This window comes from Phocoena phocoena, chromosome 1 (genome assembly GCF_963924675.1).
Source record: "Phocoena phocoena chromosome 1, mPhoPho1.1, whole genome shotgun sequence".
Taxonomy (NCBI): Eukaryota; Metazoa; Chordata; class Mammalia; order Artiodactyla; family Phocoenidae; genus Phocoena; species Phocoena phocoena.
In genome coordinates this window covers 184,534,050-184,558,298 of record NC_089219.1, presented here as the reverse complement: position 1 = coordinate 184,558,298, position 24,249 = coordinate 184,534,050, and the positions used below count along the sequence as shown (strand labels likewise).

The following is a 24,249-nucleotide window of genomic DNA, read 5'->3' as shown; positions in this document are numbered from 1 at the left end:
AAAGCACAATCTTCCTGACTCACAAAGACGGTGCTTTCTATGATATGGTGGGGCGGGGCGGGGGAGGGGGGATTCTGGAATCCGCTCTTAATTTCCAAAAACACAAGGAAAAGTCAAGAGTATAGGCCACTGTAAGACAGATGGGGTTTAAAGATTTGAAGGGAGGGACTTCCCTGGTGACGCAGTGGTTAAGAATCCGCCTGCCAATACAGGGGACACGGGTTCGATCCCTGGTCCAGGAAGATCCCACATGCCGCGGAGCAATTAAGCCCATGAGCCACAACTACTGAGGCTGCGCTCTAGAGCCCGCGAGCCACAACTACTGAGCCCGCGTGCCACAACTACTGAAGCCTGCGCACCTAGAGCCCGTGCTCCGCAACAAGAGAAGCCATCGCAATGAGAAGCCCGCGCTCCGCAACGAAGAGCGGCCCCCGCTCGCCGCAACTAGAGAAAGCCCGCATGCAGCAATGAAGACCCAACGCAGCCAAAAAAAAGAAAAAAGGATTTGAAGGTATAGCGAATGTACGATACTACCCCCAAAATATCGTCTTACTTCAGTAATTCGTGGCCCATCTATCAACTGGTTACAACCCTAAATTCTCTTCCTTCCTATTTTTGCAAACATACATAAAAAGGAGCCCTTGCTGTTACACCCAGCATCAAGCAGGACCCGGGACATAACTTCCTTTAGCCATTTTCCTGCTGAGCAAAACTGCACGTGGTTGCCGCATCTGATTCTCCCCAAGAAGGGCTGTGAGCAGAGGGAAAGGCACTCGGAGAGCTTTGGACACTCCTCCAGGGCTCAGAAGTGCCGGCTGGTAGATGCACTTCACTGAATGATGTCCCAGTGGCCTGCGAGAATTATAGTAGCTTTCTAAAGTGACTCACTCACTCCCAGGGGGTCGTCTGGGCTCAGAGAAAATCTATCTTCCTGATTATTTAGTGATTTAGTAATTGGGTGGTAGTGATGGACTTCTGATAACGTGGAGATTTGCTTTAGCTTCACTGGCAAAGGCGTGTATTTCTGGAGTCAAAGGTTACATGGCTTCTTTGTGTGTGTGCATTGGGGGGTTGGGGGCAGGGCTGCGGAGAAGCACAGCTTCTTGGAAGCTGAATCTACCAGTCCCAGTTCTGCCCTTCGGTAGCTGTATAATCTGGTACAAGCCACAGCCCCCCTGCCTCTGGTTCTTCGTATGTAAATGGAGGGGGTAGAATCAAACGACCCCCACCGTCTCTTCCAGATCTGGAAAATCTGTGGTTTCTAGGCAAGGAGTATCATGGGATGCACAAGTGCTGTTTGGAAACCTACTAGTTTCAGGGTGTTAATTTCAGCTTTTCCATGCCACAATTATGGATGGAGACCAGGATTGTTCCTTCCTTACAGGTATAGAGAAAAACAAAACCGCTCACTTACATGTATCCTCTATCTCTGTTTCCCTGCTTGTCATCCAGCTCTGAAATTGCACGCTTTCTATGAGTATATTGCTTTTTTTTTTTTCTTTTTTTGCTGTTCATGTACTATGTCTCAAGATACGTGTTTGGGAGTTATACTTTCCTCTTTCCCGTTCCAATATTTTGAATGGGAACCAGAATATCTCTTTTTGCACCTTGTAACTAAGTAGAAAAACGAAACAACCCACCAAATTTCCTCTGGCCCTTCTGATCCCTTAAATAGTAAACAAATGGAATCTGTATTCCCTCTTCTTATCCACGGAGAGAGTCTAACTTGTCCTGGGAGAGTGTGCAAGGGGTCATTTGCAAAATTGCCTTATTATCCTATTACTCTCCGGGAGCAAATATGTACCTTTTCATCTTGGGGTTGTAGAGGTATAAGCAATCTGATCTGCCCTATAAGTGTATCGCTTGATGGGTAATTTGCAGTGAAGTTAACAAGAAAAAGACAAATGTGTGAAGGGGAGCATTCATCTTCCCAAACGATATTTTAAAATCACAAGTTTAAAAAAAAAAAAAAAAAAATCACAAGTTTTGCAGGAAGGTAGGCAGGGACCGGGCTGCAGGTTTCGGGGATGTCTTGGAGGCCAGGCCGGGAGGGAGAGGTCTTGTCCAGGAGTCATTCATAGTGGTGGCAGGTAGACAACGCCCAGCAGAAGGTCCATGACACCTTTCCAGGAGCAGCGTTTCTTGGACTGCTGGTCATGCCTCATTAGTGGGTCGTGAAATCAATTTAGTGGGTCATGACCAGAAATTTTTAAAAAGCATGAAATAAATTAGACTAAAGCAGAACAGAATAGAAAATAACAGAGTGCATGGCATGGACAAAATCATGTACTGTCTAGTGGAACTCTGGCTCAGTTGTACGCGTGTGTGCGTTTTTGTGTGTTTGTGTGTGTGTGTGTGTGTGTGTGTGTGTGTGTATGTGATGTGTTTGGTACACCAGGTTTCAGGGTAGAATATATTTCTTACTGCAGGTCTTAGTTCAGTAGTTTGAAACCCACTGCCCTGGAGAAATACACGGCCACGCACGTCTCCATGCTGGCTTCAAACGCCTTGGTCTGGTTTCCACAAAGTAAATTTATAAACAAAGGAAAAGGAATTCTTCTGAAGCAAATGGTCACCTCACAGCTCCATATTTAAATGACCCCTAAGTTATTCTGAAATTCTACTTCTCTTTCTCTGGAAAATACTTAAACAGAATCAGTGTAAGCCCAAGGCAAATGGTGAAGTGGGTCCAGTTTGTCTTTTTCTCCTGGGCGCACCTCCCACCCCTTACAGGTGTCACCCCCAGGGTTTATATCTGTTCCCTCTTTAAAGCATATTCTCATGAAAGACTGATAAATGCCTTAAACAACAGTATAAATGACTGATATTGCTTTAATATATCCCGTTCTCACAAGTGTTTACATTTTAGCCAAATATGAACTCTCATGCCCTAGAAAGGAATCTCACACAATTTAATTACAGGCAAAAGAAAAGAGAAATTTGGAGAGAGTTTTTTCCTAGCACTCTTAAAGTCCTACCTGGGGGGCTCTATATTCACTTGATAACCTTCCTTTCTTTTTTCACATGTAATTAACACACGATTTCTTTCCCCACGCTTCTGTGAAACAAACTTCAACAGTCTTTTTTTTTTTTGAATAGATATTTATGAAATTGTCTTTAATCATAAAATTTCTGAGAGCAAATATTTTGTCTCATTCCCCTTTGCATCCATCTTACGCCAACTAACCACCCGACAAATTTGAGGTCCTCAATTGGTAGCAGTTAATGACTATTATACAATTTTACTTTCTGCCACACATGTGGTAATATTGTTTTCCAATGTCAAACTAATCAGAGTACAAGTGCATGTTTTTTTCCTGAATACAAGAGTAATACGTAAAGCCTGCACACACTTATCATCAAACAATAAGAGCAATTTTAAAATAGCACCGATTTATTGAGTATATAATATAGGCCGGGTTCCCAGGACTAGAGGCTTTGCCCATATAGTCTCATTTATTACTCTAAAAACCTCAATACACGTATTGCTATTCCCATCATACCCTCCATCACCCCCCAAACACCACACCTACAACTTTACCTACAAGAATACTAGGGCTCAGAGACTGAGGACCTGCCCACAAAGACAGTTACTAAGTAGCAAAGAGCTAACGCAAACTGCTTTCCTCTGACTTGGAAGGCTGTGCTGTCCTCACTTGTACATTTCCTAACATTTCGGCTGTATGTAAAATTATCATTTTCATTTTCATTTTCCAATTTCTTACCTGTTCTCTTAAGGGACAAAGTCGTGAACCTAAGAGCACCGGGAAGCTTTGGTTTGGTTTTGTTTTTAATGATAAACAACGCCCTGACTATCCCAGGGTGTTTCCACACTCAGAGGGTTTGGCCTGACAGCTAACAGTGCATTCTGCTTGCCGCCCCCCCCCCCCACCGAGTGATCCCCACCATCAGCCGTCTGTACGCGCGGGATAGAGGCCTAGAGGGTAGGGCTGGACCTGTGAGCATCGTAACAGCAGGCTGGGGGTAGCCTAGTAACTTACTCGGATCCATTCAGATTAATTTTTTTGTTGCAGTGCCAGGTGAAGACGGCCATGGAAAGCGCCGTTTTCCGTTTGCACGTGGCTTCCACATTCCCCAGCCCATCCGCACACACACAACTTTAAACAGAAACCTTTAAATTAAAAGTCTGGTTCGTACTGTCCTTCTCTCAGAGATTTTTAAATCTCCTCCCAAAGTCCTAGGTGTCTGAAGCAGCCACAGGAAGAGGAAGAAATTGATTTTGTGACAGACAGACTAGAAATCAAACCCAGGATTCAGCTTTGTTTTCAACACAGAGAACGAAATCACTGACCACCAAATACAGTTTGGTAGCTACTCTCAGATCCCAAACTTCCCTATAACTTTCCCATATTAATTCGGTCTTCAGTTTCAGGAAATAAAATAATTATGTAGTTAAACAGAGATCCTTAGACAAACAAGGGCTGTGTTTACAATGTACCAATCCATTAAAATCAACGACAGACATTGATTATGAGTAGCAAAGCCCAGCCAAGCAGGCTAGCACTTGCCATGGGCCCATTCCCCAGCCAACAGCAGTAAACATCCTATTGGAATCTGCTCCGAAAACAAAGGCTCTACCCACCTAATGTCAAGGTAAACAGGTAGTAAATACCTACTTGCTAACTACTAACCAGTGGTACCACTTGCATTCTTTAGCGTCTAAACACAACTAAATGTTGGCCTTTTTTCCTTCTAACTTGGCACCATTATAACAGAGCTCTTTACTTGGTCATTTTTTTAAAAGTTTACTAGGTTCTGTTTCACACTGGCTTCAGTTTTTTAGCCATAAACCATCTGAGGTTAAAGGGAGTAAGTAGAGACATTCTCCTACTCAGAAAAAAAAAAAAAAAAAACCAACCAACTTTCCCCTATTTGACATGAAATGCCATGCCCCCAGATGAAGAGCTACAGAGAAGAAAAGCCCCATAAAGTTAAGTTGCAAATACTTCTGAAGTCAAGGTCGAAAACATCACCTTACAGAGAAGAAAAGTAAGGAGAACGTGTTTTCCGCACCAAGACCCTATTAAGCAGGGACAGACAGAGCCGGGTCTCCCAGAAGGGGCGCTCTAAGCTCCGTGGGCTGGCACGTACCTTGAGCTCCCGGAAGAAGACGCTACTCCGGGCCCACTCCACGATGGAGAAGAGGGTCTGATCTGCCATCTTGCACATGAGCCCGAATGTACTCAGCCTCTCGTGTTTGCTGCGGTTCGCCTGCTCCTGCTGTAAATAGGCCATGATCTTGGCCTGGACCTGGGGCTCATCGGGCTCACACTTCAGCAGTTCCAGGATCAGGTGGGGCACGCTGGCGGGGGAGCTGGTCTGGTAACTGTCCATGTAGGAGTAGCCCATGATGGACTCCGGGGAGCTGGTGTAGGGGTCTGGGTACTCAGACTTGATGGCCCGGCTGGGAAAGTGGCTGTAGGTCTGGTACCCTTGCAGGCTGCCGGGAGGTGGTATTGTCATGCTGATGGGGGACGTTACGAAGGGACTGCGGTCGTAGTCTGTAGGAGGCAAGGCAGCATGGCTCAGAGGTAGGCCTTTGGAGACAGAATGGATGCTCTGAACTGCAGAGGAGATGCTCAGCTCGGAGGGCATGGCTTGGATCACCTGAGACATGGCTTCTAGCTTAAGTCCATTGGCTCGGATGAGGGCTTTTTTCTGCTGCTTCAGGGCCCTGTCCCTCTTGTACATGGGCCCAAACTTATTCCTCCCTCCACGCATTCGGTCCGCCCTTACCGCTGTTGGGGTGGGGGAAGAAAAAAACAAAGTAAGGGTAAAAATAAGACGTACATTATTAGCATTCTCCAGACAGTTAGAAAGGCTGAAAATGGACCGCAAGTGGTCTGTGTGTGGTGGTTTTCACTACAATAGCCCACCAAGATTCCAAAAAAAAAAGCCACGTCCTCTTTATTTATGAATTCTTTCCTCCAAGTGTGTTTGTCATCAAAAAAATATTTCGGGGGGCTTCCCCAGTGGCGCAGTGGTTGAGAATCCGCCTGCCGATGCAGGAGACACGGGTTTGTGCCCCGGTCCGGGAAGATCCCACGTGCCACGGAGCGGCTGGGCCCGTGAGCCATGGCCACTGAGCCTGCGCGTCCGGAGCCTGTGCTCCGCAAAGGGAGAGGCCGCAACAGTGAGAGGCCCGCATACCGCAAAAAAAAAAAAAAAAAAAAAAAAAAAATTCAGGTATGTAGGGACATATTAACCCTTTGGTGACTGCAGAGATTTCCTAATTTTTGCTACACACAGGAGATGCTTCATGTTGCCAAAGAAGAGGCTCAGGTCCTATCATGCCAGTGACGCTGTGATTCTCTTTATGGAAACCCAAACTGCTAAAAGGGAAAGAAAAAAAAAAAAAAAAATCAAAGGAGCCATTCCTGGATTAAATTGTGACTACTTTTCCTTAGAACATCTTCCTCTCTCAAAGTCTTTTGGTTAATCTGCCGCAAAAGTGTCAGGTACATGCTCTTCTTGGAAAAATCGTCCTTACCTGGGCTTGACGGGCACGCGTCAGGTAGCCACCGGTTATTGTTTTCCATTTAAGCAGAATTGGACATAATTAAAGCAAATTCATTTCAGAAGCTGTCAAAACGGTCCACCGTCACGATGCTATGTGGCATCTGGGGCCACGTCTAGTAATTTACTTAGCGGGACTCTCCTAGCTCATGGTGGCCAGTGGCAATTAGATAGGACCCAGCAACCTCTGACAGCTTGTGACATATTGAAATTGCTGGAGATTAAGTTTTTGAGCTTTTTATCTTAGGATTAGTGTAGCATTAAAAATTTATTGTGGATGCTAGGTATCCAGAACACTGCACAATAAAGAGTTTTTCAACTGGATGATAATTTATTGAATGTTTAATTGTTTCATATCACTGTGAACAAAGCATGAACATGCATTGCAAGTGACTTACTGTCAAGAAAACACACTTTTTTAAGGTAAAGAAATGTAACCTTTTCCCTTTGCTAAAAAAAAGGAATCAAATGGCACCATATGCAATCACAACATTTAATGTTTAACATTTTATCTTCTGAGTCTCATACTATAGTAAGCATCTACCACATTGTTTTGCTGTTTGGAAAATAATACAGGGCTTGGTAATGAAGAAATTCACAAGAATCAGTTACTTCTTTTTCTCAGCCTCCTCTTAAAAGCAACACTGGCTTAACAGTCCTCCTGATAACCCAAGTGGCTACTTCTATTGCTATTAGCAATTCAGCAGACTTATCTGAAAATTTTTGAGTACTGCCATCAAGTCTGAGTGCCAAACAACAGAAAAGCCCCAAACACGACTAGTCTGTGCCTCATTGATCAAATAAAATGCACTTCTGTATCTGGCACACCTCAGGGACCTGTATCACTTCTTATTACTTTATTTACAATATATTTAATCTCTGGGAAGTCAGTAGGTCAGAGGCTGCAAGACAGCAACACACCGTAATAGTTCATGAACTACAAATTATTTACAGAAGTCATATATTAAACATTACTTCCTGCCAACCTGTACGTCGTAAGTGCAGGTTCTACTTTTTCAACATAAAGTTTAATGTGGCTTTTGAGGAACCATTCTCTTGTTTTTGTCAAACCAATGATACCGATGTAATGGTTCATTATTTTTCATGTTTCCTGCTTCTCAAAAAAATTTTTTTTATTTTGCAGACTCAGTCATCATCTTAAAAAAAAAAAAAGAAACGTGCTTTCCCACACAATCAAAAATGATACTCTACATGAGAAAATCTTTTTATAATTAAAGGCTTTAACTCTTGTTCAAGAATCATGAAACTAATAGTAACAATCATGACAAGCGTACCTATTTAAAAAGATTAAAATCAAACTTTTTTACTGGGGCATCCCGATTTGATAACTTAAAGGATTTTAAAAAATATTTTGGCAAATTATTTTTACCTGTTCTCAGCTGAATCATGTTAGTCTTGCTTTCATCTAACCTGACCTTTCATCTAACCTATGAAATGCATCTGCTCCTCAAACTAAGAAAAGAGGTGAGAAGGCGACACTCGGGTATTGGAATTTTTTTCCTAGTAAATTTCACCAGCATTTAAATGAGACTCGGACCATTCCGCTGACAAAACATCAAAAGATCTTATTGTCAATAGTGTTAAAAGACTAGGAAAATACTGTTACCATGTTATAAGTACAATGTTGTTTTAAATCCTATGTCCTTGGAGAGTTTTAACAGGCAGTGGTCTTTAGAAAAAACTTACCTTCTAGCTTCATTCCAACACTTAGACATTTTTGAAATCGACAGTAAGGACAGCGCTTTCTCTGTGTCTTGTCAATTTGGCAGTTCTGGTTTTCTATACACGTGTACCTTTTATTATTTTGGACTGTTCGCTTAAAAAAGCCCTATAAGAGAAAATAGTGAGACATATTATCAAGCTAACACCCGTCTCTTCCATTGTTTCATTTTAAGGAAATCACCAGTAAATCTTTTCATTGCACTGTTTGAGCCCTTATGTGGTTCTGTGGTTTGTTTTACATTTTAACAAGATCAACCCTCCCAAACCAGGCTATGGTAGAGATTTTTCTGGCATCCAAGTTGTATTTCAAGAATCGCATCAAATCTTGGGGACCTTTAGCTACACACCATCTTATCTCAACATTCAGGGAAAAATACATACATATTAACCAGTAATTTTTTGAAGAAAATCTGTTTTCCTATTAACCCTCATATTCCAGATAAGGCACTTATAGAGACAGCGGCATTGTTTTTAAGTAGCCTGATACAATTTCAGTGGCAAACTACTGCATAATAGCAATGGAAAAATGGAATAGCAAAACACCTCAGATTTTTTACAAATGTCAGCACTAGATAGTTAAAAGCAAAAGGATTTAAAGAATAAAACGGGCAAACGTTCATAATTCCATTGGAATACATTCAAGTTGGGGAACTGTGTAAAGAAAAAGGTGAAACTCATGAGGGAAAAAAGCATATATAGCAAAGAGCTGAATTTTAGCAGAGTGTATGCCTTCCTTATATTTCACCCACAAGAATTAATCAAAAATAAAATCTGTAGCTTTGTAACAACATAATAACAGCTTGGATGGTATATTCTGTTTGCCCTACTAGCCACAAAGTGAAACCATCTTACTTTGTTATAAGGAAAGAAGGGATTTTCTTGGCAGTGGTTTAAGTGATTGTACTGAGTTTTCTACTTTTAAAAATGTTGAAAAATAGGGGGTATCGAATTTACTGGGAATATATAAAAAAGGTCTGAGATAAATCCTTAACGTATAGCTGACATTGTTAGTAATGATACAGTACAACTTACATATTAAAATTTCTTGCATTTAAATAGGTCATATAATATATTTATGAAAACTACTCTTATTATAAACTTAAGATCTGGTTTCTAATTCTTTATGATATAGGTTTCAAAAAAGTCTTAAAGGTTATTTTTGGAATAAATCAGGATGAAATCATGCAGTTGCGAATTTAGACTTTTATATGTCTGTGGGTAAAAAATGTTTGGATGTGTAGCACAGAACACTCTGAAGTTAAAATGTATTGGGGAAATACTTTGTCATGTTCGCTCTCGAGAACAACGATGCTTTAAATATATATAAGTCAAGCAAAATCAATACTTTGGACCGTTAGAAATAGAAGTCTTTCTACGGCTCTATCACCTTCCTACCATAAACTGTTTTAAAGCCATGAGACTGGCAAAGTTTTCTAAACAGCATAAATCTCTTTGCCTTTTGAATTAAATTGGACACATATTGCTAACAATCATCTCACTAAGACTCACTCATTCCCTCTCTCATTTTTAATTGGGTCCAAAAAAGACAGCCTATATTTAGCTTTAAGAAGTAATCCAATGGTTTATTTTGGGTTTGAGCATTATATTTCTCAGATAGCAACGTAGAAGGCAAACCTTGCAGCTTTCACAGGTGAGGAGCCCATAATGGTACCCAGACACTTTATCTCCACAAACGGGACAGAGTTCCTCAAGATCTTCATCATAGGAGTAATTCACCATTTTAAACTGAGACACTGAAACAAGAGAAATGCATGCACACATCCAATTAATTTACTAGGTAGGTTTTAATCCTGCAATAAAAACCATTGTGGTGACTGGTGGGCAAACATCCCCAGGTAAAACAGAAAATAAAAATGTTTTACCCAGATGTACTGCAGAGAGCTATTTTCATACAGTGGAAGTAAAACATCTTTTGGCATGCGCTTTGCGTTATTTTAATTTAAAAATAATTCTAATATCTTGCGTTAAAAATTCTTAAGCTGACCACTGTTGAACACGAGTCCCCCTAACTCTGCAAAGCAACAGATCAGAATAGAAACACGAATTGCATAAAGTAACAACTTCGAATTTCTTTTAAACCTCCTTGAGGTTAAGTTCCAAAATGTCACCTTTGCCTAGGGGAGAGAAAGGAGCACACGGCATTGTCCTCCCAGTGGAATGAGTTTGCTTCAAGTCCACCGAACTATAAGGGTGTTTAGGGAAAGCAACACCAATATGCAAACACTTGGCGGGGGAACGGATGCCCCAGAAGCCTTCTCAGCAGCCCCATTTTAACCAGTCTGCTGCTCCCAGCGTTCAGATCTGTTAGATTAATCCAAACATTCAGTTACGTAGTGATAAGGGCTTTCCCCTCTACACTTTTCAAAAATCTCCTGTAAAAATAAAAAGGCAAAAGGCAGGACGCCCGGACCAAAAAAAAAAAAGAAATAAGAAAAAGGAAGGGAAAAGATACACACGAGGGTTTGGTTTCGTCGCAAAGTACTGAAGTCATTTAATGAACTTCACATGTTTCCGATCATCACCGCAAAATATAAACACCTCGAGTTCGCCCTGTTAAACAGAAATCAGGCCGCGGCTCTGAGCGGCTCCCTGCAGGGATCGGGTAGCCGGCCTTCCTTCCGACGCAGCAACGCGAAGGCGTCTTCACAGCTCCAAGATGGATAAACTGCATAGCGGAGGCAGTGGCCAGGAGACCCCAGATAATACCTGATCCGTTCCCTCCCGGAGACTCGGTCCTCGCCGATCGAGCCTCGCAGCGCGCGCCGCAGGGGACGGATGGCGAGGGCAGGTCCGCGCAGCCCGGCCGCCGCCCGCAGCCTCCCGGCACCTCCGGTGAAACCCCGGGCGCATTCGCCTCTCGCCCCTTGCTCAACTTTCGGCTACACACAGGCGCACAAACGCCCCAGTCAAGTTTGTTTTAAGTTAATCAGTGGCATTTGCAGGGGGCGGGGCGGGGCGGGAGGGGGTGGATGGGGAACAGAGGGCCGGGCAGAAGCTTCCTCTGATTTGTTTACCAAATAGGAAAGGGAGAAATAGCCCCCAGCCCACCCCCAAAGTACTCGGCCGCTCTATCACCATAGTGGCCTCCTTGCCAATGATTACTGACTTTTTTTTTTTCTCTTTAAAATAAAGTTCTATTTTCTTTACGGATTCTAGGGGCCTCCGGAAAGGGCCGTCGGGGTGAGGGTCCTTGCAGCGCTTCTCGGCTGAGCCGCGACCGGCAGAGTGGGGCCGGCTCTCTCCCAGGGACTCAGAGCCCTGGGCTGGGGCAAAAACCTAGGTGAGTTAGCCAGAGTTTGGGCGGGTGGGGGCGGGGGGGCTGTCCCGGGAAGAGACGTTCCAGCCGAGGCAGACGCGTGGGCTCCGAGAAACAGAAATAAAGAGAAGCAGAGCGCAGTCCTCCCGGCGGAGCCCTGAGAGGGCCGCGCTCGCGTTTGGGGAACCTGGGGGTTTGGCCGAGGCTGAGTTCCAGAAGTTTTTTAATAGCCCCATCCCTCCTAAAGCTCGTGACTATTGTCTTGAGGCACGTTTTAGGGACGGAAAAAGGTGTGCTTTACCAAGTGTGTTCTCTTCTCCCTCCCCCTTTCCCCAACAAAGTAAACTTTAACTTCGCCTCTGAGAGGCTCGGAGAGGCAACCGTTTCCAGGGGACCCGGTGCGCGCCTCGGGGATCCGACACCCAAAAGACCGGGGCTGGGGGTGGGACCCTCTTGGAAAATTCAAAGGCAGAGGCCGTGTGGGGAGACCGACGGTGCGGTGCGAGACCGGGGCACCTTTCAGAGGCGCCCAGGTGCTGTTAACCCAAGATAGCGTTTGGAGCACGGAGTGCATCCGAGCAAATAAGTCCCGGTCTTGAGAAAGTAGAGGGAGCGGTGGGGCCTTGGACAGCGAAGGCCTCAGAAGCACGCGGACAAGTTCCCCGAACTGTCCCGGGACCCGGTAGCGGGTCCCCTTTCTGCCCCCCGCCCCGCGGGTCGGACGGCGGTGCGTCCCCGGCCGAGACCAAAGCGAGCCCGGTCCTGGGGTGCCTGTCCGCCGGGGCTCCCCTCCGGCGGCAGGCCGCGTGGCCTGGATGGAGGAAGCCTCGCCCGGGCGCTGCCCACCCGCTTTCGACCCCGGGGCTGAGCCAGCGGCCGGAGGCTTCCCGGAGCCCTAGGCACCAGGGAAAGCCAGCTTTCTGCTCTGGGGCAGTAGGTCGGGTCGAGAACGCCCCTCTCGAATTCTACAAAGAAAATATTGCAATGGCATCTCCCTCCCACCTCCCCCCAAACCCTGATTCTTGCCTCCCCGGCTTCCTGTTCCAGCTTCTCCCTCCGCTGCTTTTCCCGAGTCACCCAGAAACGCGCGCGGTAAGGAGAAGCAGAAACTTCCCCTTGACCCAAAAATCTCGCCGGCCCCAAGGACGCCCAAAGGATAGTCCTTCGCGGCAGCTGGCGGCGGAGGGTCTCGGAGGCAGCTCCCCGGCGCCGCTTCCCCCGACCCCCCTTCGCGGAATCCCAGGTGCCAGAGGGAAAGCCTCTTTGGGCCAACCGGGTCCCCTCGGCAGCCAACCTACAAGTTGGACTCTAGGGCCTTGGGCCCAGGGGACGTCCACGGCCCTCCCCTGGAGGCTGAGCGAGACCCCAGGATCCGCGACCGGTAACCGACCCCACCAACAGGACGCACGCCTTCCCGCCGCCCCGTCTTCTCAAAGCAGCGGGGCGACCTCAGGCCCCGGGCCCAGCGCCGCCTCTCCCGCACAGCCGCGTGCACCAGCCCTGAACTCTGCTCTCAACGCCTCCCCGGCCCTTTCAAGTTCGTTCAAGGGGATGGCAGGAAGCGTTCCGGGATCACAGGCCCGCCGGCCCGCACATCCTGCGCGCTGGCAGGGGCGAGGATGGAAGGGCACCGGTGACTTTTCCTAGCATTGTTCCCTCCCCGGCCCCGAGCAACAGCGATAAACTTCTGAAGGGCTCAATACGGCCAGATCTAGAGTCGCTTATTTTGGAATGCGGCGAAAATACAGCCTACGGGATTTGCCTTTTTTTTTTGCTGTTGTTATTAGCAATCAAAATCTGGGAAATGAAAAAGGACTTCCAGTTTCCCAGGTATCAGACAGAAGAGCTAGAGGCTAAACCGCCGCCCCCGCCCAACACTCACTCCGCAGCGCCCGACCAGAGGACGGGCTGGGAATAACTGGTTCTCTCCAGTTCTGCCTGCAGTTTTATGAAGTTGTTCAAATACGAGCCGGCTCCCTGGGTGCGCCTGGGCTGTGGGGCGCCCATGCGTCCTAACACCGCTAAGCCCGCTCTCCCCGAGGCTCCATCTCTCCCTGCAGTTGACTTTCCCAGGCAGTGTTCTTCCACCGCTGAAGAGCACTGGTTCAAGTTCCCGCCGATTCCAACGACTGGGAACCTGCTCGGGTTTCCCGCGAGACATTCCGTTCCTTAGAATGATCTTTAGAATAATAAGATCTTTAGCCTGAAGCTGCCTCGCTCTTGTAGCCAGAGCTCGAAGCCTCTCTTTTCTTAATTAAAAGTGGCCAATTAGGCATTGCTTGGAAAATCCCCGCCCCGCATTGTTCAAGAGCCATAAACTTTTATGCCTGCCCCTGGGGAAGGGGCCCGACGCCCGCGCGCAGCCCCGCAGCCCCGCGGCGACCAGCGCTCGGCGGCCACTCAAGCGCCCGCGCGGGGCGGGCGGCTGCAGCCCGCGGGGCGAGCCCGGGGCGCTGGAGCCGCGGGAGCCAAGCGCCGCGAGCGCCTCCTTACCTTGCATGTTTTCCGGCATCTGCCCCTGTTCCCCATGCGACCGAGCCAGTCCCAGAGCTTCCGTCTCCACTTTGGGCAGCATGACAAGGCGGCCGCGGGCGGGGTAGGGGGTCCGTGCCGGTCCGGAAGCCCAGCACCTGGACGCCGGCAGCACAGCTTCAACTCCACCGGGAAGAAGGAGGGGGCGGCCGGGTGGCTGCTTCCTCGCCCGCCGTCAGGAGCGCGCCTCCGCCGCTTCCGGGGCTGCCGTCAGGACCCCCGAGCCCCGTCCAGGCTCGCGGCTCCCGAGCCGCCCCGGAACCGCGAGGAGGAAGCAGCGGGCTGCAGGCTTAGACCGCGTCCGGGCGCCCCGGTCCGGCTCGGCAAGGGCGCAGCTGCCCGGGGCGCGAACGCGCGTACGGCCGAGCTCCGGGCGCGCAGCGGAGGCGGCGGCCGACCTGCTGCCGCCGCGGCGGTGCCGCTGCTCCCGGACGGCTCGGCTCTGGCAACCCGCACCCCGCCCTCCGCCGCCCAGCGCTCGGGATCCGCAGGGTCTCTCTCGCGCGCTTTCTCTGGCCTCACTCTCCTCTCCCTCCTCGCCTTTCCTCTCCTCTCCGCCCCTTCCCCGTCTCCGCTTCCCTCCCGCTCGCTGTCAGGCTTGGAGTTAGGAAGTTCCAGCCTCCCTCTGTCGCTTCGTCTACTCCTCTCCAGCCCGGGGAGGCGAGGCTGGGAAGGACAAGGGGAGGAAGAGGAGGAGAAGGGAGGCGAGTAGGGCCGGGCAGGGGCAAGAGGGGATATGGAGTGATGACAGTGAATGGGGACGCGGGCTCCGGACTCGGGTCGGACACCAGGCGCCAGCCAATGAGGACGAGGCGCAGGCTCCAGTCCCCTCGCCTGCCCCAACCTCTTCACCCCGCCTCGCCCCCTCCTACCCCACCCAGGCCCGGGGCGGGGGATGCGCACGCGGCGGGTCTTAACTGCGGGTGAGAGGCGACCTCTGTCTGAGCGCGGCGGCCAAGGAGAAGCTCGGGCGGAGGTGTCCGCGCGCAGAGGGGAAGCCAGAGGGACGCGAGTGGGAGTTGGGGGTGAGGGGGCGCCCCCCGCGCGCGCCGGGTGAGGGGCTGCAGGAGGAGTTAAACACATTTAAGCAACCCAGAAATGAGAAGAAGAGCTGGCCTGCTCTCGAGGGTCTCCCGGCCTCGGCACTCAGTCCGCGGGCCCCCGGGAGTGGCGGAGCGTCACGGTTCACCTGCTCACCGAGGGGGCAGCCGTGTCGCCGGGAATCTGAACGGCTATCCCCGTTTCCCCATTCTTCCCCAGTTCCTTCTCTCGCTTATAAACACCACCCCGCCTCCTCGAGCCCAAGATTATCTTGGCGGCAGACTTCCTAAATTTTGGTGAACTGGGTTTCCATATAGAACGCAAAGCGCAGCCTGGGCTTTCTTTTTCATTTTGCTGCCTCTTGGGTGGGACGATCCACATCCCAGAGGCCCCGCACTTTAAAAAAGTTTTAAAGAACCATCTGTTATGCAAGCTATTCCTCCACCCGCCCAGCCCCATCTTCAAAGTTTTCAGATCTCATCCCAACAAGATGAAAACATTTTTTTTTTCCAGCCTCCTGACTGCATGTGAAATGCCTCATATTCAGTGTCTGCTGTGAGACCCGGTAAAGATCAGAGTCCATCCACAAGGGGGTGAATTTGAATCTCAAAGGCTCTGAATTTATTCTACTTGAATGGTATAGAGATCACACAGTCAAACTGGCCAGTCCAGTATTTGATGACTTGAAAAATACTCCAATCCCTGCCATGCATAATCTACGCTTTTATATGAAATGGGTCGTTCATCGCCTGCCCGCGCCTGGCGATTCAGATACTGTTGCCTCCCGAAACTGATTTGTCATTTTGCTGTTTAACATGCAGTATGCAGAATTTAAGTTATTTAAATCTCAGTTTTAGTAGTATCTGCAGGTTTCATGAAAATGTTTAAGCTTGGTGGGAGGGCTGCCCATTAGTTTGTAAAGGGGAGCGGGCTGAAGTTGCCAAAACTAGTGACCCTTAAGATGCTCAGATTTTAGTGACAGTCCGTCCATTTGCAGGATTTCCTATAGTTATTTGAAGTATCACTGTGAATTAAATTCAGAAAGGGGATAAAGTCTCAGGGCTCACATCAGTGCTCGCTGCACTTTCCTGATAGATACAGGTGAACTTCGAGCATCAGTTTATTACAAAGCCTTAATTGAAAAGCACCCTCATCCCACAGCAACCAAACAGCATATGGGGGCACTTCTGCAACGCCTTCCCAACACCAGGCTGGAGCTCTGTGGGAGGGAAGGCCCTCTGGTTGCTGGGACGGGAGGACGGGGTTAGGAGAGCTGAAAGAAGTAGACAGGGGGTCTGACAGCACCAGGGACTTGCAGTGTGGCCTAAATCTTTGCCGGGGACTTGGGGCTGAGCCTGACCTGGCTGGAGGCAAACTTTGTGATCGCGTTCAGGGCCCAGCCTCAGCCCCAGAAGGGCCCTGTTTAGGCCACACCTGACACCTCTTCCGTCTAGGCCAGTCTGCCCTCCCATCACACCCCCAGAGACCTGGAGTGATGGTGACAAAGGGCCAGCTGGTATCCATTTGTCTCCTCACAAAAGCGCGCGGCGATGGCGGGAGAATAGGGGCTGGGGTCAAGGTTTTAAAAATCCTCCCTTAAGAGAATCCACAGTTGAAGCTCTAGTCCAGGCTGACGGCTCTGCTTAGTTAGCTGCGAGCCCAACGGGCACCGAAAGCGCAGGAGGTCTCAAGCCGAGAGAAAACTTCCCTTTCTGAGAACCAAAGGAACCCCGAGCCCCCAGTGCTCCGGGCCTCCAGCTCCAGGAACGGAGGAGCTCCCGAGGGCCCCAGACCTTTCCAGGTCCCCTCGGGGGACGTCGAAACCCCGCCTTCGGTGGACAGAGCGGGAAATCTCCCGCGGCAGAGACCCGAGAGTACGGTCACCTTTACCCCGGGCGCTCTGCGTGGGGTTTAGGGGAGCAGACGCAGCGGCAGGGGGGGCAGGGGGACTTCCGACCTCGCGCTCCTTCCCGCCCTCCAAGTGCACCCTTCCCCCATCCTCCCCCCTACACTTACTCTGGCCCTTTGCCCCTTCAATTCCGCTGGGCTGGGGGTCCCCACTGGAGCCCAAGACCCGTTTGCCCCGTGACCTGGGATGGGCCTGGGCGTCTCCCAGAGCACCCTGGCGGAAGGAGCGCTGGGGGAGAAGGTGCCCGAGCCCGCCCGCGGTGCCGGGTCGGTTACCTGGGGATGGTTCCAGGTGGCAGAGGCCTCCGCGCGAGGCGGGAGGGCGAAGCGGACGCCAGGAGGGCAGGCACCTGAGATGAGGATGGGGGACTGGGCCTGTGTGGTCTAAACGTCTCGGCTCGCGGTGGTCTGCGTTCTCGGAGAGATACACCCACCGCCTTGGAATGATAAAGCCCCGGCAGGCGGGCCGACGCCTCCCACCCTCCTCCGGGGAAGTCTCACCGACTGCCTCTTAGTGGGAGCGCACTTAGGAATCCACCCCGGCTGCGGGGCATTTAACCAACCGGTGGGGACGCGAGGCCGGGCGAGACCGTTCCGGCTTTAGCCGCCCCGCGCGTTCTCAACTCGCTCCCTCGCTCCCTCGCTCCCCTGCCAACTCCTGGCAAACTTCGCTCCCCTTTCCCCCCGCTTCCCCCGCGCCTCCACCTCCTTTCCTACGGGGCTGGTCTCCAGGCTCGTCCTTCCCGGTTCTGACTGTGTCTTCGAGCGTTGATTGACGGTTGCAATTACAAAGGATGATGCCTCGGGGAGGCTCCCGCAGCCTTGATGAGCCCGAGAAGCGCAGTCCCGGCATATTTTATCCAGACTCAGCGCCACGGGGCCGTGCGCCCCGTCCACCCGCGGGCAGGAGCGGAGGGGGGTCTCGCGCTCCCCGCCCGCGAGGATGCGACTGCCTTGCTCTCCCGCCGCCGCCTTCCCGTGGCTCCGCGCCGCGTTACCGAGCGCGCGTCGGGCACAGCCTGCCCCTGACCTGACCTGAGAAGTGTCGGGCGGCCCCGCGCGCTTCCCGCGTGCAGTCTGCAAAGGCGTAAGAGGTGATGATTTTCAGGACTGGTTCAAGTTTCCTGGGCTCGGCAGACACGTGTCCCCGGAAGAACAGCGTGGAAGACCTACGTCTCCCGCCCGCCTGGGTGGGAGAAGCCTGCCACGACCCAGCACGACCCGCCCAACCCCGCACGAAACTTGCAAATCTACATCCTTGGAAACAATGTCTAACACCTCCTCCATTCCTACTTTTTGGTGCTTTCGAGAAACCAGAATACTTTTCTCGTAGCACGTGCCTACTCTTTAGCCGCAGAAGAAACCTAGATTTTTTTTTTCCCCCCTCCGAAAGTCTCCACTACCAGGCCGGGATAGCCCTAGGGGAAAGAGAAACAAGTTTATCAGTCTACTGAAGCTCGGGTTCTGCCTAAGGTCTCCGCCCCTCCCACTCGAAAAGCCCATCAGAAGCCACTTTTGCTTTCCTCTGAAAATTAAGTTCAGCTAGAACTCCAGAGTTCCGCTGCAGAGCTGGAGCCGGGAAGGGGGGTGGTGCTGGGCTACCCCCCCCCCACCGCTTCTAGGCGCTCCACCCCCGCGTTCGAAGCACTTTTTTATTTTTTTAAAGAGGTTAAATTTTAGTGCAGACATATAAATTAACAAAGAGCATCGAATTGGCCGAAGCTTTCAGAGAATAAACTGGAATAGGTGAGAAGTCGTGTCATGTTAAAAAAAAAAAAAAATCACTTTCTGCTGCCCGAGTAAACAGCCTGTAGTCCAGGAGGAAAAACTGCGGCCAGTCTAGCTAGACTTCCTACACCTAGAAAGACTGCCTGGTAGGGGGTGGCCAGCCAATGGCGACTGACTCACAGTCACTATGGGAGTATCTTAGTATATCAGGGCCCCATCTTCACCAGCGAGGAAAACGCAAGGTGCCACATTTATCTGGGTAATCAAGACTCCTCCACCCACTCCAAACAAACTCGCATCCTCTCCCTGAAGGACAGGTGAGGTTTTTGGAGACTTTGGCCTGTGTTATCGGAATCTACGGCTCTCGGTAATAAGGCTTCCCTGTAGACGTTTTTAGACTTCATTTTCTTTGGGGCGGGTTGCCCCTGCCCAGGGGTCTAGGCGCGTCCCACCTTGGTCGAGCCGGTGCCCTTCGAGGTGAATGGGGAGATCCGGTCTGGAGAAAGGAGCCGGCTGGGAAATAACCTTGGGTAGGTGGTCCAATCTAATCTAGCTCTTCCTCTCTGCAATTGAAATGGAGATGTGAGTCAGCTCCAGCTCAACACTGGAGACTCCACTCTCGGAACCATCCCTGTCCATTCTCGGGACAAACCATAACACTGAGTGAAGTTCTCGAGGACGACGCTGGCGCCTGCAGGCCCCCAAGCGCTGGGTGAAACCTACTGAACGCTCACACGGCGACTCCACCCGCCGTGGTCCCTCCCGCGCCCCTGCCTGGACCGGGAACTCAGATCTGAGCACTAGGTGATTCTAGGCTGACATCCCATTGAATCTGGCCAGACTGGAAGCTTCATGAGGGAAAGGACGACGTGCCGCTTAGCTTCCAAATGGGGCCCCGGCTGTGGCCGCGCGGGGTTGGACATTGGGAGCCTCCGGCCTCAGGGAAGCCCCCGCGCAGGGTGTTCTGGTTCTTAAGATCCAAGAGTGCCGGACCCGCAGAACTGCGGCCGTCGAGCAATTCAGGTCCCTCTTGGACAATAGAGAAAGAGTGGGTTTGGAAAGGCGGCACTCGGGGTGGTCTCGTCCCCCTGGGACTTGCCGCGCGGGCGTAGGGAGAGTGTTAGGGGTCCCGAGATGCCGCGGATCGCGCTTTTCGGAGGGTGTCAGCTCCTTTTCCGACTTGCAGACAACTTTCGTGGTTAAGAGATGGTGGCCAGCGTGCGCCGAGCCTTGGGGAAGAATTCTTTCGCTTTCCCCCAGGGTTTCTTGTCTGGACACTGTGGGGCCTCGCTTCGGGGACCTGGTGGCGGGTTCCGAACAGTTTTCTTTCCAATCCTATAGACACCGCTGGAGGCGGCGGAGCTTTGGGGCCCTGAGGCTACGGACGTCCAGAGCCAAGGCTCAGCAGCATTAACTGTGGAAAACGTTAGCGCCGGGCGTGGGACCAGCATCTCCCTGCAGGAGACACACCCGGCTTTGTCAAAAGTGCTTAAAAAGGGCGGGGGAGGAGGTGCTTAAACTATCTCTTTCCCTATGCCCTCCCCCCAGGAGACCTTTGCTCGTTTCTTAGGAGTAAAAAGTCCTCTCTAAACTCTCTCATTTTGGGTGATTTCCCTGCCGTCCTCATATCACTGACTCTATAACAAGTGGATGCTGTGAATTTCCTCTCAATTTCCTTTTCATCCACTCAGGAGCCTCGCGAGTTGCTACCATAAGCCACAGAACTGCAAGCTCAACGTCAAACTCCAGAGATCCTTTCAGGAAATTCCAGAGTCAGAGACCAGAAGTGCCTCCCTGCCCCCACCCCCCCCGCCCCCCATCTCTGCTCAGCTCTCAGGGCTCCAGATGGCTCCACCCCACCCATACGCCACGCCCCAGCCCACCCTTCCAAATTCTTCGGGGTTTCCACTGCGGATTGAAGAGGGAGATAAAGAGCGATTGACAAATGTCTTACTTAAGTCCAAAATGCCTTTCGGAAGAAGGTCTGAGTAGACAAACATTGTTTGTAATCATAATTGCTTTATATCAACAAGAGCAAAAAGATACTACCTTGAGGAAAAAGCACGGATTTCAGAGTCACATCCATGATTTCCATTTACAGCCCCACTCTCTGACAAACTGAGTGACCTTGGGTAAATCACTTGACCTTTCTGAGTCCATTTATTTCTTCATCAGTAAAGTAAGGCTAACAAAGAAAACTTTTTTAAAACAAAATAAACTTCATACACAGGTGATCGTGTCAGAAGAGCAGCCCACCGCACTGTTATTCATATCAGTTCTTTTATCTTTTTCCCTTTCTCCCTAATTTCCCCCAAACCATCCTCTGTAAGGAAAACAACTAGGAAGGGAATCGCTTGCCATTCTAAGGACCGTTAAAAATGGATCCTTCCAGTGGGAGGTTCTTGCCAACGCCAGCATCTTGCAGTGTCTGACACAGTCCTCAGGACTCAATCACATTACCCGCAGACATTCAGCTTATTTGAGGTTTAAAAGTAAAATGTATCTTTTCTTACTTGTCAGTCACACAAAAACACACAGGCAGCCTTTATTGATCGGTCTGGTCAATTTCAGTCCACATGTTTCCCCAGGCTCAATCTCTCACACACCGGGTCACATTTCAGCTCTTCCCCAGGCCCTTCCCAGACACAATGGCCCCCCAAACTCCTGAAATTCCTTGAAGCCCAGTGGGTTTCTCAGAGAAGTTGTTCCAGCAAGGTGAAGAGTGAAGACATACCCTCAAATAAGTAGCTTTATCCTGAGGTAGGTTCTGGACTTGGGGAGTAAGACATCTGACTCTTGCCCTGCATAAGGCATCCCTGGAGGTGTTTGGGGAGGTTGGAAAACTGGCGGGAGACTGTCCCAGAGCCCCTCCCTCTCTAGCTCAGCTCAAGTTCAAGGCTGAATCCAAGATAACCCTAGACACTGTGTCTGCGGGGAGGGGTCAAGTAAAGAAAAAAAGCATTCCCAAGCCTCTGTTCTGGCTTCATCCATACACCTCTCTTGGTTTATTAAAAGAGGCATTAAAGAAATTCTTTAAGTCCCATCACAATTGAGGATCCAGGCCAGCAAAGAGAATCTGAGATGCATTGTTTCGGAAGTAGGCAGGACCCGGGAAGGAGACAAGGCTCCGAGGCTCAGCTTCCTGGAGGGAGCTGGCTGCCTAAGCCCGGCAGCAAGAATCAGACCATGGGCTTGGGTAACTGGTGTTCTAAACAGCACTGCAAATAAAGCTGGCTAGAGGTTATGGTGACATAACAGGCTTTCTCACTTTCCACTGTATGACGTTGACTTCCAGAGATCTTAAGGGCACAGAGCTTACTGGAGGTTATCACTGGAATCAAATCAGACTCTGAGAGTGCTAAGGGGACCAGATAACAACGTTTATATCACAGTCTCAAGACAGCATTTGCACTGTGTATTACGTACCCCTAACCACACAGACAGAACCTCCTGTGGTCAGGATGCGACATTATATGGACTGTATAATATTCTTCAAAAATGCACTTAATTCAAAGAATGACATAAATGTAATACAAATCAAACATAACGTTGAGCACATTGCAAGAGGGTCAATAAATACTCGTTACATAACACGTTTCCTACCACACAGGTTTGGCTCTTTTGCTGACACAGACAGGTACTTTATTGTCTCTCTCAAAGTAGTACTGCGTGTCATTCAGTAAAATCACCCCATTTGTGAGAAAGAAAAAAGCCTAAGCCAGAAACCGAGAATCTGGACAGCATCCCAGAGCTAGTTAACTTTAGGGGAACGATCTGGTTGTAACCCAAGTCTCCTGCTCTTACACCGCACAGATTATCTTGCAGGTAGGCAGAAGGAACAACGGCATCTTATTTTCACTTTTCTATATGAGCACGGACGTCTATATGCAATTTTCATGGAACCACCGGTGTGCATAAAAGAAAAATGTCATGCCATGTCTCTAGGACCCATAGAGACAGCTTTTTAGATAAACAGAGGCACATTTCCCAGAAAAACACAGATGAGCTGATGTAGAATTCAAACCCTGACTGAGCTGTACATACACTGGGCTTAGTTGTGGGAACCTCTCCCCACTCCATCCCAGCGTGCAACTTGCCATCAAAGCCACCGGGACCTCAGAGCCTCCGAGCTGCACCCGTGGGTTCTCCTCACTGCGCCTGCCCGGGGCGGTCAGACCCCCATCCAAGAGGCAACTGGCTTTCAGGGACCCACTGGAGGACCTGATGGCTCCAGTGTCCCTCCGGGTGACGGTCTAGCCAAGAACCCCGGGAATGGCCCCCAGCACCCCCGGGAGGCTACGCTGTGGAACAGACGGACCCCTCCGTGCCAGCAGCAGCCTCCGGGTAACCAAGATGTTCAAAATAGGGACACCTCACAACCAACCGTGGGGCTGCAATACCCGGGGACGGGGGAGAGAGTGTGCCTGGGCCGGGAGGGGGCGGTGGCTGCGAATGAGATCCGGAAAGAGGGGTTTTTTAACCGGAAAATTCACTGTTATTTTGTCACCCTAGGATCTGGCGCCCGGAAGTGCCCGCACAGGTTTCGGGTGTCGGGGGCGGGCTCGCGGAGGCCCTGGGCTTCTCCTTCGGGGCCTTCTTGAGGCTCAGCCTCTAGCGATCCCTCCGGGGTTAGGCGGACGCCCAGCCGGCTGCCGGCGCTCCGGACCCGGCGGACCCCAAACTTGCAGGTGGTCCAGCTTCACGCCCGGGACGGACCCGGCGCGTCGGGTGAAAAATGCGCTTCTTCCGCGGTAGCCGAGGCAACGCGAGAGTGGCTTCTCCGCCATCTCCCCCGCATTCCTTCACCCCGGGTCTGCGCCGCGCCGTGGGGGTCCTCGTGTGTGGTCTCGGGAATGCCCTCGCCCTGAATTCGCATCCGCGGGCGGATGAGTCTCCGAGCGCGCCCTCGCCGCGCGCCCCCGCCTCCCCGGCCCGAGCGCGCCTCTCCCCGCGCGCCCCCGCCTCCACTGCCCGAGCGCGCCTCTCCCCGCGCGCCCCCGCATCCCCGGCCCGAGCGCGCCCTCGCCGCGCGCCGCCGACGCCAGCAGCGCGGTGGCCCAGCGCGGCCGCTGCCTGTAGGGACCCTTCGCCCATGCGCCCGGGCGGCTGCGCCCCGGGCAAAGATTTGAAATCGCTCTGTGTTCTCTTCCAGCTCCTTCTGTGCCCGTATTTTCTTTTTATCAACAGAGCAATTGCTTCTCTGTTGCACTCTGCCTGCCTTCCCGGTGTTTTCTTTTTCGTAAGTACAGAACATTTTTTTGGTAACCATTTCCTCAACTGATATACTTTAGGGTGTAGTTGGCCCATAAAAAAAGCAATCACTGCGTTCGGTGGAGTCAGCTGGTTATCAAGGGAGAGAGAGGAAAAGCCGAAGCCTTGATTTTCCTTCTCGTTCCAGCAGCGCTGGAACTCAGCGCCGATGACAGGCCTCTGCGAATTACAGGGAAATTCCGGTTCGAAAGTCTAAGAAAGGGCTACAAGAA

At 50.7% G+C, this 24,249-nt stretch overlaps 1 protein-coding gene across 1 annotated transcript in view; it reads right to left on the bottom strand.

The window, feature by feature from the left end:
- Positions 1 to 24,249, bottom strand: part of NR5A2 (nuclear receptor subfamily 5 group A member 2) — a 125,314-nt gene that overhangs the window by 100,232 nt on the left and 833 nt on the right. The window contains 5 exon segments of the mRNA XM_065872773.1: positions 5,113 to 5,759; positions 8,245 to 8,386; positions 9,916 to 10,034; positions 14,051 to 14,158; positions 14,161 to 14,187. Of these exon segments, the coding sequence (XP_065728845.1) occupies positions 5,113 to 5,759; positions 8,245 to 8,386; positions 9,916 to 10,034; positions 14,051 to 14,158; positions 14,161 to 14,187 (1,043 nt within the window).